The sequence below is a fragment of the Hippocampus zosterae genome, chromosome 1 (genome assembly GCF_025434085.1).
Source record: "Hippocampus zosterae strain Florida chromosome 1, ASM2543408v3, whole genome shotgun sequence".
Taxonomy (NCBI): Eukaryota; Metazoa; Chordata; class Actinopteri; order Syngnathiformes; family Syngnathidae; genus Hippocampus; species Hippocampus zosterae.
In genome coordinates this window covers 14,272,240-14,284,391 of record NC_067451.1, presented here as the reverse complement: position 1 = coordinate 14,284,391, position 12,152 = coordinate 14,272,240, and the positions used below count along the sequence as shown (strand labels likewise).

The following is a 12,152-nucleotide window of genomic DNA, read 5'->3' as shown; positions in this document are numbered from 1 at the left end:
TTTAATTGGTACAGGATTTTTCATATATTTGCTAATTACTTCTATTCATATTTATTTGTATATCCATCAAAAATATACAGTATTTCAGTGGCACAGATTGTAGAGATCTCGAGTTGAGTTTTATTGTGACTGGTTCGCTGGTTTTATGCGGAAGTAGAAGTAATAATTTCCTGAGTCATTCCCCCGTGTTTCAAATCCACCAAAGTGTGCACTTGTATGCATTCTGTTTTTCAGAATACATTTTGGTGCTTGTTTAAGTATATATAAGAATGGAGGGGTCTGTATCAAACGTTGACGTGTGTAATTTAGCATATTTGGGTCAGTTTGAGAAACTAAAAGAGTGCATTTTATCAGATAAAACCCTTGCCTGCAAAACGGACCAGGTAAGAACGCACGACCCAGCAACTTGTTTTGTTTACGCGATGACAGCACAGCTAAACCATTCATTTTGCACATTCCTCTGATTTCAGGATCACAGAACTGCCCTTCACTGGGCTTGCTCGGCTGGCCATACCAACATTGTTTCTTTTCTACTTGACCTGGGAGTTGAAGTGAACCTGCAAGATGATGTATGGATTAAAACACAGAACAGTACATTTAGAACGAAGAACCACTCTTCCAGCCTTTCAACTGGTTTGCCACTAAAATAATGACAATAGATGGCAGCACACGTTCTGGTCAAACACAATCTCGAGTTTCACCAACAAACACGCTTACAACACAAAGAATAACAATATCGAATGGCAGAGGTTATCTCGAGCACCAATCATTTTAGGCTGAGTGCATATTAGGTAAACTTCAGTATATGCAGGGTTTCCCATAAATCTCCATACATAGGAAAAATAAACATTTCTTGACACGAGCCATACGACTGCTTGCCCAACTACCCTTTAGGATAATTTCAATTCGTTGCTCTTTATTCAAATGCATTCTCTGGGTTCTTCTGGATTTTTTCTCCTATGTATGGAGACTTATGGGACACCCTGTCGTTCCTATTTGTACGTACAAAGTAAAAACAATGTAGTAAGTATACATCAATATATTGATTATTGGCTGGATACCACTCAAGTTTGTGCTCCACCATTCCCCCAGCTGTGCCCCGAATGAGGACTGGTGGTACTGTATAAAAAAGATGGATATACAGTACAGTATACTTAAGAAAGCGATCCAAAAGCATCACTGCGGTTATGATGCATATATGTTTGTTTCACATTGAATAACTGCTCTGTATTCTATGCTTAAATGCATTTTAATTTTAAGAATTTATTTTTTATTGATATGCTCGAAAACAAACATGAATCTTGCGGTGTGCTGATTGCAGTCACCACTGTGGGGTGTAAATCTGAAATTATTTTAATTTCAGTTATTGACCTTCATTTAATGTGCAACAGAGGTACTTAAATAGAGGGGAAAAACGGGGTATGGCAAGGGAAATGATTGCTTGTTGAATCGGGGAACTCAAAATGAGAGTCGTTATTAATGTAATGTGTTATTTCCAGGCTGCATGGACCCCTCTTCACATTGCATCGTCTGCAGGTAGAGAAGACATTGTCAGAGCACTAATATCTAAAGGGGCTCAGCTCAACTCTGTAAATCAAAATGGATGCACTCCTCTACATTATGCTGCCTCCAAGGACAAATATGAGGTAACATTCTAATATAAATGACTTTTCTCCATCTCTATATTTTTTGTTTGGTGTAGCCAGGTTTTTTTACATTTTAAATTGTGAGTTGTTGATTTAGCTCCAAGGAGGCAGAAAAATCTATCCATCCATTTGCAACACCTCTTATCTTGAAAAGGGCCATGGAGGTTGCTGGAGCTTGTCCCAGCCAACAACTTGAATGTCTCCGGTTGGTCTAAAATGCTGCTGTTCGCCTCCTAACTGCACCTTGTAAAAGGGAGCACATTCACCCCAATACTGGCTTCTCTTCACAGGCTCCCAGTACATTTTGGAATCCATTTTAACATACTTCTATTTGTATTCAAATCTTTAAATGTCCTTTCTTCACCTAACCTCTCTGAACTCGTCCACCCCTACGTACCTGCTCAGTGCCTCAGGTCTTCAGACCAGATGCTACTGGAGGTGCAGAGGACTAAGTGGAGCCTCAGAGGGAATTGACCTATTTTATAAGGCCCTTTGGGGCAAATCATGCATGCCGACTACATGTTTCTTGCATATTATCTTCACTTTGAACAATGCCGAGAGATGAGATATTGTAAGCATTTTTTGTTACCAATCTCTTTTTTAAAATAAACTGAAAATAGTTGAAGAACTAACTATTTACTGGCTTCTGAGTTCAAAACTAGTTATCCATCAAATTGTTCTGGATATGTGATAATTAATACAAGGCAATCATACATTTATATGGGTTAACAGTCATATCAACTCTCCTGTAACTATAACGTTGCCCACGACAAAAATGGGTTTGACACCGCTGCTTTAAAAGAATGTGAACTATATAATGTGAACTAAGTAGAAAAACAAGTAGGCTTCTTTCAATGTTGTGCTTCTCTTTCCCATAGATTGCACTGCTATTGCTTGAAAATGGAGCAGACCCAAATGCCACAGACAAACTTGATTCCACTCCACTGCATAGAGCGTCCGCCAAGGGCAACTATCGCCTGATCCAGCTGCTTCTCAAACAGAGTGCCTCGACCAACATCCAAGACTCGCAGGGCAACACAGCACTGTATGTATGGAGCACTGTATGTATGGAGCAATGGTTTGAAACCACTGTACCATAATAACATGATTTATAACATAAATTATTTGATACTTAGAGCGAACAATGTGGAAGTGTGAAATGACTAAAAGGCATATTTATATTTGCAATTATTTTGCTTGCAATTTTGTTGAACCAGCCACCTGGCGTGTGACGAGGAGCGTGTTGAAGCAGCAAAGTTGTTGGTTGAACATGGAGCCAGCATTTACATTGAAAACAAGGAGGAGAAAACCCCTCTGCAGATGGCCAAGGGGAGCCTGGGCAATGTACTTCGTCGAATTGTGGAAGGATGATGCATTTCCACCCTAAGGTGCTTGTTCAGCTGTTCAGCTTGTTCACCATTTTGACCTGGTCACTAAACTGGAGATAAGTGGAAACGCATCAGCAGCACATATCTGACCAAAAACACTGAAATGCACTGCCCAAAACTGCAGCCCACCTTCTGTGAAGTTTGAATTGTTGCAACTTGCTTAATAAAATCAGTGTTAAGCTTGTTTTTAATGTGTGGGTTTTCATTTTGATGTACTGTTGCACATCCATTGCCATCTTGTTGGATAGAGCAATAGTTAAGGTACAAATACAATACAATACAATACAATATATGCTGATTTATATAGCGCTTAGTGATTTGCATTTACTCATAACGACCATTTGAAATTTGTAATCATAAGTAGGGTTCTTTTTAGGAATCTGTAATGCTTTACTTTGAGTCTTTATTGTTCTTATGTCTTTTTTTAATTTTATTTTTTTTATCTTTTGCTGAGAACTTTTGAAAAACGGTACCTGTGTTACTTCTCTGCTAGCTTGCCCAGGGCTGGCATTGGCAAATTTACATCACCGCATCACTTGGTTTTGTGTGTTGATGTGGGTCCACATAACAGAGACAATTGAGAAAATGTGAACTGTTTATTAATCTAAGCAGCAGAGCACTCTTATTCAGCCTGTGACTCACACCATAAACTGAGAACATGCCTTTGTTCAGGAATGCATTGTGATGACAGGTAAGAGTTGAGCAAGGAATGTTTTCAACACATTTAGGGGACACACCCACACTGTCTGAGAGCTAAGTGGAGGTTTTATTTTACATGATTTGGGAGACTCATTTGATATATTTTGTTGATGTATTTATTTTCATTCATTCAAATTTGCCAGGCTTGTTAACAAAACTGTTATCTGTGGTTTGTAAATTTGTAAGACATTTTACCATAGCTGTACAGGACCATTAAAATCATAGAGAGGTGCTGAATTTAGTTGCTGAGCAGAAACGTTGCTAATTCCGCACCGGGTCTGATTTTTTTTCAGTTCCCTGTGGCCCCTCCAGCACTCTCAGGCAATTTCAATGTTCACTCTTATGTTTCAGAAGCAAAGTGGGGCCTGAGAGGTATGACCCCCCCCCCCCCCCACACACACACACACAAATGTATGTCAGTGAATTTTATTGCAGTTGAGTAAATACATCTGCTTGTACCAGTTATTCTTGACAACTGTATGTATTCTGCATTTAAAGTTCGTCGTGTGAGACTGATTAGTGGTTGTTGCAACCACTAATTTGGTTTCTACCATCATGGACGAAAAGAGTTTCAAAAACATGCAACCGATATGTGCGTTTGTTAAATCGTCTCAAAACTGCGTTTGCTTGCTTGAATATTAGTTGTTGTTGCAACCACTAATTTGGTTTCTACCATCATGGACGAAAAGAGTTTCAAAAACATGCAACCGATATGTGCGTTTGTTAAATCGTCTCAAAACTGCGTTTGCGTGCTTGAATGATTATTTCCTTTCATGATTCATAATTCATTTCTTGATGGGCCACGTGGGATGCGCAGTACATGTTGCGCACCAGTCAACCTTTGATCAACTACTTCCTGAAAAGGTCGCGTCATACGATACACCTCTTTTATGACACTCCTGGGAAAGATTCACAGTGAAGTTGTAGGTGGATTAACGCCCGACGAACTGGACAGATAAAGGTAAAACTTGAACTCTGACAAACAAAAAATAAACTAAACACATGTAGAATAGCCCGCATTATGGGACTAGCTACATGTTTACAGCTAGCACGAATGCAAAATGACACGACGCTGTTCCATGACTGCTCCGAACAGTACTGTACGCTTGACTTTGACATATCTTTTTTTTTATTTTAACCACCGAGCGAATGCTGTGTTTGTATCGTTGGTGAGGAGCAGCAGTTCATTCCTCACCACGCCATGAGAGAGCATGACTACTAGCTCACTAAAAGTCGCGTGAGTCGTTTCAGAGGTTGTGGTTGGAATTATTTGTTTGCTGGGAGAGTTGACGGCCATCGCAGCAAATGACTGGTTTAACGGCATAACACTCGCCTTGTATTTGGAATAAAGCAAATTAATGTCAACGTAACCCATGTTCGTGTTTTCGCACAGTTGCAGTTGGCGATTAAGTTCGACGTTTAAAACGCGGGGTTCAAAAAGCACAGGCAGTCAACTGATTATCGGCAGTTAGATATAAACGTTTTCATCCATATATCAATCAATCGAACAAACAATCTTCCAAGACCTTAAACATTGAGATTAAAGTTTTGCGTTGAGATTATTGTTTGGCACACAGCAACAATGTTTTTTAACTCCATTATAGTCACATGATAAAATACTACATCATGCATTGCAGTTGTGCATCACTCTAAACTCCAGCAGCAATCAACCATAATCCACAATCAATGCTTTTCTAGTATGTTCTACATGCATATGAAACTGTTAGTAAGTTGAATGAATTTGTTATTGGTTGTGTTGACAGGGTTTGTGTTGCTGGGTGGCAAAGTGATACACCCTGTTCTGTAGACATTGCCTCTCACGGCCGTGCCCATCCCACACACGTTTTCATGTCCCAACACCGCATGGAGTACACGCCAGATGATAAACCTGAGGAGGTCTAAAATGTATTATTTTGAAATGTTTTGCTATTTTTTCTAATCAGTACAATCTAGTTTTGAACGATTAATCTATAATTTGATATCAAGTTCAAGTTAATTTTATTGTCAAATGCGTTCTATGTGCAACATACAGCACAGATGAAATTTCATTTCTCGCAACCACAGGAGAGGAGCCGCAGCAGGTGCCCACGCCGCCATGAACAGAACAGTTAACATAAAACGGGTGTCCAAACTTTTTGCCAAGGGGGCCAGATTTTGTGGTAAAATGTCGGGGGGCCGACCTTGGCTGACATTCTTTACATTGAACAACAATATTGTTCAACAAATTTTAGTAAGCCAGTCTGTTTAACATTTCCATTTTTATTTTAATTTCAACAATCTTAAGAATTTCTTTTGGTTCATTTGAAACCGGTATATCACATGCAACTGCTTATTCACTTGACTTTTTCTTAAACAGAAGTCTCCTGAGTGCAAATTGATTGATTTGAAACATAAAATGTATCACCATGACTTTTCAATAGTCACAAAACCTTTGACTCGAACAACAGGGAAATGAACAAGCAATACACATATCCACAACTGCAACGATCATTTGAAATATAACATATCAGTCAATATAAACACGGAGTGATGTCTTGTTAACTTGTGAGTGATGCCCTCTAGTGTCTAAATGCTATTACTCATTTAGTGAATGCTATTACTCATTTAGCCACTAGAGGGAAGCAGTACTCTATGAAACATCACTCGCCAGTCTACGAGACCTCAGTCAATGCAACACGTGTTCCATTGCGCCCAACCTGCGGGCCAGACGGCACTGATTTTATGACAGGGGCAGAGGGCCGGATGAAATTCGATCGCGGGCCGGACTTTGGACATGCCTGACATAAAATAACAAAATAATACATCAAAACACAAAAGAGACAGACAGGCGTGCAATCTTAACCACTTCTTCTGCATACACTTTGTTGTTTGAAGCAGTTATAGATGAAAGAGGAGAGAATCAAAGTGTCCTTTTTACCAGTGGATCAAAGACTTCATTCTGAAAATGTGCACACATCTGCTACAAGCTAAGTTTGAAAGCAAACAAGAAGCTGTAGCGTCCATTGACGAAAAAGAGATTGGCTCACATCTCCTGTTTCATGTAAATCTGCTTGAATTCCAAGCGGCGACTCCCAGTTACACATACACGTCTGTCCTCTGTGCTGACGCTCCTTTTTTCTCATTGTCGGTTCCACAAGCCATCCATCCATCCATCCATCCATCCAGTCGCACACTGACCAACAGCACCGATATTTCCGCTGAACAAAATTTCATCCATCCAGTCGCACACTGTACAACGGCACCAACATTTTTGCTGAACAAAACGGGCTGTGAAAAACGCTGCCCATTACAGGCGCAAAAACCGACAGTCAAATGGCGCCGACATTCCTCCCAATCAAAAACATATATTAGTAAATTGTACCATGTTTAGTAAAAACAAATACATCAATGTAGTAATGTCAACCTGACAGTAGGGCTACCGCATACAGTAATTTTGCTTGTCGACTCATCACCAACAGTAGTCGCGATTAGTCAACAAATCAGATCATATGTAAACCTTGGATTTCGCACCAACAAGCAGTTGCTCTCTTGTAGTAACCATCATTAGCTTATGGCTTGAATTCTTTCAGGTATGTGCAAATGAATAATAAAGATGACAGTATATTTAACTTCGATCAAACATTGCACCATTTTGCGCTGTCACGTTTACTGTTTGCACTGTTGGCCAAAAGAATCCTCGAGTGCAAGCTAAGCTGTTTGTAAATGGACTTTGAAGTTCATTGTGTTACAACTCTTCAAATAAATACGACAGCTTGTTGATGTTAGCAGGCGAACAGCGTTCATCTGGCTAGAATCCAAAATGTTGCTGTGTCAGGGTTTGGAACTAATTGCCTTTCTGCCGCCGCTCAACTTCTTGCAACTGTACAACTACAGCCGTCTCAAAAAATAGCTTTAAGTGTGCTAATGCTGTCTGCTTCAACTCTGCTCACACTGTGTGTGTTTTGAAGGAGGAGTGGGGGGGTTCACCTCACACAGCCGTGAGCGTTGACTGACAGGAGAGGGAGTAAAGCAGTGCGACTGAAGTTGGTTAGAATCTGTTCGACGCACTCTTATGAATGAGGCCACTAGTGAGTTGGCGAGATCACTGTTCAGGTTTTAGAGGTGTCATAGAATAAAAAAATATTAGCATCATCTTTCTTTTTGCCTGATATTTGCTCATGCAAAAAGCAAAATTTCTCCGGATTTTGGGCAAAGCAGCCGAATTGCTTACCGCTTCCCTACACTGTGTTCGACTGCTAATAACCTGAGAACAGAAAGGGGTCGAATCTAACTATTTTCCTGGTAAAATAATAGACAATCATTTTTTAAAGTAAATATATTCTTTGATTTGGTAGATTCAATGTAAAATTAATTAGAGCACAATATTCTTGTGGTTCTTGAGAAATCAGCCAAAATGCTCCAAAGGTTCCGCTGGCACTAGGGTTGCCATCATTCTAAATGGCTGGAATGAGTTAAGTGACCTTTGGAAGTGTAAATTACACCTGGCATGCCGTCTCCCTTCCAAGTGACATGTTCTTGATCGACACTTCACACATTTGAAAAATGCCATTAAATAGGAAAAGTAATATCATCGTTAACCCGTTTTGTTTGTTTTCTCAATACCATTGTCTAATTACAGGAAAGTTTGCTTACTCGCGGTCCACGAAGAGCTATTGCCACTGGAAGTACGCTGGCCACCTTAGTGACAATGTGTCGTGTGAGTCGTACAGCAAATGTCTGACTGTTTCCTCATCTTTTTTTTCCCCTTCTAGTCTGAGACGGCAATTTCCTTGCCGGCTGCAATCATGTCAGACCTCAAAGAAGATGGCAGACTCGAGAGCGATAATATGGTTGACTTCTCCCTAATGAACAACCGTCTCCACTCGTTCAACGGCTCCAGTCTGGTTGAGCAGGTGCCCGCAGAGCGACTGGCCCGGGCCGGATTCTACTACACCGGTCATGCCGATCGCGTCCGCTGTTTCAGCTGTGAAATGACGGTTGAAAACTGGTGCAGGGGAGACACACCTGTAGAGAGGCATAAGGAGGTAAGTCTGGATGAGATGGAAATGGGACACACACACACACACACACACACACACACAAACACAAACACACACACACCTTCTTATCTGCTTCCAACATATTTGATCTGAATTTTAGGTTTCCCCACTGTGCAAGTTCCTCAGCTGCACCCATCGCACCGATTTCCACCACAGTTCACAGTTGACAGGCTCTAGATACAATGAAGAAGCTGAAGATATGGAATATCGTTTGAGAACAGGCGAGGTGGTTGACGAGTCCACCTACCCAATGATCCCTCACATGAGGCGGGAGGAGGCCAGACGTCAGACCTTCTCGTCTTGGCCATCTACTGTTCCTGTGACAGCCAGAGATCTGGCACAAGCTGGCCTGTACTACCTGGGCCAGGGTGACCGGGTTCAGTGTTTTTGCTGCGGTGGCATCCTAGGGGGCTGGGAAGCAGGGGACACGGCCTGGGGTGAACATGGCAAACATTTTCCCCACTGCTTCTTCATCCTCGGCCATGATGTGGGCAACAGCCCATCCGAGGGGGGTACGGGAGTGGAGAATCGTAGGAATCCACCTCAAGTAAACGCTCACGTGCCTATGGGGAGCTTCGAAGAGAGGCTACGCAGCTTTACAGGAGTTCAGCACCCTGTCGATCATGCTCGACTTGCAAGGGCTGGCTTCTACAGGACAGGTAGGCACCTGACTTAGATCAGTAATTATTATAATTTGTAAATTGCATGTACAGTGGAACCTCCTAAATTGAACATGATCCATTATGTAATGCTACCGGTAGTTGATTCCCATGTTGTTTTTATTCTGAAATTACTCCATCTGAATATATTTTTTTAAATGTTTGTGTGCGTGCGTAGGGACAGGAGACATGGTGATGTGTTTTCGTTGTGGTGGAGGACTAAAGGGCTGGCAGCCTGATGAAGACCCATGGGAAGAGCATGCCAAAAGTTATCCTGGGTAACAACAAAAATTTCAACAAGCATTTCACCTAATGTTGGTGTTCAAACTTAACTCTTATGACATTCCAAACTCTCCATTAGATGCAGCTTCTTGTTAGCAGAAAAAGGACAAGAATTTATCAACATCATCCAGCTACAAGATCCTCAACAAAACAAAGCTGTAAGCCTACATTACATTTATTTCCCACTCAAATTTTAAATCTCAATTGATTATGCCAAGTTGGAAATGTATCACTTTTGTTGACAATTATGCCTCATGAATGACAGAAAGAAATCTTCTCAAATTTGTATGACATTTAAGAATGTTTTTATAGGGAAACAAGTATAGTTAAATATATCCTGTACATATTTTCAAGAAGATGACAGTTTCTTTGAATTGATTATTTATATTTATTTGTCTATTCTATTAAATGTGAATTAGTATGAGGTCTTTGTCCCTGAATCAGGGTTATAACAGTTTGGGATTTTTGCATTTTCATTCATTTTTATTTCATTTTGACTTTTTTGGGGGGGGCCGGTTGGGGTTGGTTTCCAATTCTCAAACGACTGAACTTCTGTACGGACATAGAGCAATACCGAAATATATATATATAGGTACATTTTCTGTACCTGAAATGGACAGCAACAATTTTTGTCAATTTAACCTACGGTAGTTATTACGTTTGGGAAAATAGTGTACTGGAAGATTGAATATGTCTGTGCAGGATATTGTCAGGAGTATTCCCCCCATTTTCTAACTATGCACATGTTTGTTTTCAGACCTCAAGTCATCAAAATGGATTCACAGCGTACAAAAATGGTAAATACATTTATAGACTAGCTTTCATCCATCCATCGATCCATCGATCCATCCATTTTCTGTACCACTTTTCAGTTCAGGGTCATGGGAAGCCAGATCTTATTTCAGCTGATTTTGGGTGAAATGCAGACTACCGCCTGGCTGGACCTAACACTAATTAATCATGGAACCCATATAAAGACAAAGAATCAGACACACTCATATTTACAATGTTACTGAGTGGGAAATTAACCCACAACGACACAACAGAAGTCAGGCAGGTATAGCACTACACCATCAGTGACTTCGAATGGATTTTGTTCTTTCTCTTGCTTGTTTTACATTGACAGAAACTGGCAGAAGGTGTAAGGGATTAAAATAGCAAATTAAATCCTTGATATTATTTCACGCTATATATTAACCTTGGTGCTGCTGTGCTGTACAGTAAATGTGCATTAATCTATATATTGGAACATTCGGTCAACCTGTAGAAACATTACAGTATTTGAATAGGACAATGTACAAGTGAACCCGTTTTCCCCCCCTATCAAAATCAAAGTAACATTAAAAAAATAAATCACAAAATAAAATGCTTTCAAGAGGGTTGTAAAATGGGGGTGGAAAGTTGGCTAAAATTGTTGATCAATTTTGTATTTTCGTTGTATTTTGTCCAAAGTATGTCACAGATGTGTTATGGCACGTGAGATTAGTTTTTATTGGAAAAAAGGTTGTCTCCTTTAATCCTGTGAGAGAAAATAACATTGTGATGTTATTTTGCCCCTCAGCTTGTAAGGTGTATGCACATACCACTAAAAAACACGGTGTCAGAAGATGGGCAATCGTGTATGTTGTTGTGTGCACTCATGATCTTCTGAATAGTAAGAGTGTTCTTTTCTTTCGCCTTTCAGATGAGGACCCATTGGAAACACTACGGAAACTGCAGAGGGAAAAACAGTGCAAAGTGTGTATGGACAGAGATACTTGCGTCGTCTTCATCCCGTGCGGTCATCTGGCCACCTGTGAGGAATGTTCACAGACGCTTATTAAGTGTCCAATTTGTTGTGGGGACATTACACAGAAGGTCAAGACGTACATCGCTTAAGAAAAATAGACTTTTACCAAACGGACCTTCTGTGCTGGTGTCTCATAATGCCTGACTTTGTATTTTAATATTAAGTGTAGATAACCTGTAATATTGCAAAGGACTGTTTGACCACAAGAGTGGCTATTGTAAGGTTAAGCAAGAGTATATCATAAAAGCGTTTTTAATAGGTGAATAGTTAGTACATAAACACTGAATGATTTCTTTCCATTCCAGATGTGCCTTCACTTAATTTGCTTTTTATTTGATGTGTTTGGAATAGATCCAAATTACTTGTATTGGGAAATACTGTATTTGATTTCATGCTCGTTTGACTTTGCTTTTGTTTATAATACCTTGACATTTTGAAGAATTCACTTAAATGGCTATTTGTGTTGAAATAAATGATCAATAATGTAAGTAATGGATCCACAAAAACTCCTCATATCGCTCATGTGAAAACGGCTTCACCAATAAAATTTACTATTTGGTCATAAATCATGTTGTAATGCATATTTATACTGAAGCACAGTAAATTACTACCAAGTTAAAACAAATATATATTTCAATGACATAATTTGG

The 12,152-nt window shown here is 40.0% G+C and overlaps 2 protein-coding genes across 2 annotated transcripts; both read left to right on the top strand.

The window, feature by feature from the left end:
- The first annotated feature begins 158 nt into the window (after positions 1-158).
- On the top strand, positions 159-3,218 carry psmd10 (proteasome 26S subunit, non-ATPase 10). The gene is made up of 5 exons (XM_052077514.1): positions 159-383; positions 471-569; positions 1,500-1,646; positions 2,525-2,691; positions 2,864-3,218. The coding sequence occupies exons 1-5, from the start codon at positions 270-272 to the stop codon at positions 3,015-3,017; spliced, it is 681 nt and encodes a 226-aa protein (XP_051933474.1). The 5' UTR covers positions 159-269; the 3' UTR covers positions 3,018-3,218.
- Positions 3,219-4,535: 1,317 nt separating this feature from the next.
- On the top strand, positions 4,536-12,068 carry xiap (X-linked inhibitor of apoptosis). Its single transcript, XM_052077503.1, has 7 exons — positions 4,536-4,694; positions 8,485-8,757; positions 8,873-9,431; positions 9,610-9,709; positions 9,793-9,871; positions 10,471-10,510; positions 11,398-12,068. Exons 2-7 carry the CDS (start codon positions 8,518-8,520, stop codon positions 11,589-11,591), a joined length of 1,212 nt encoding a protein of 403 aa, XP_051933463.1. The 5' UTR covers positions 4,536-4,694; positions 8,485-8,517; the 3' UTR covers positions 11,592-12,068.
- The last annotated feature ends 84 nt before the right edge of the window (positions 12,069-12,152 follow it).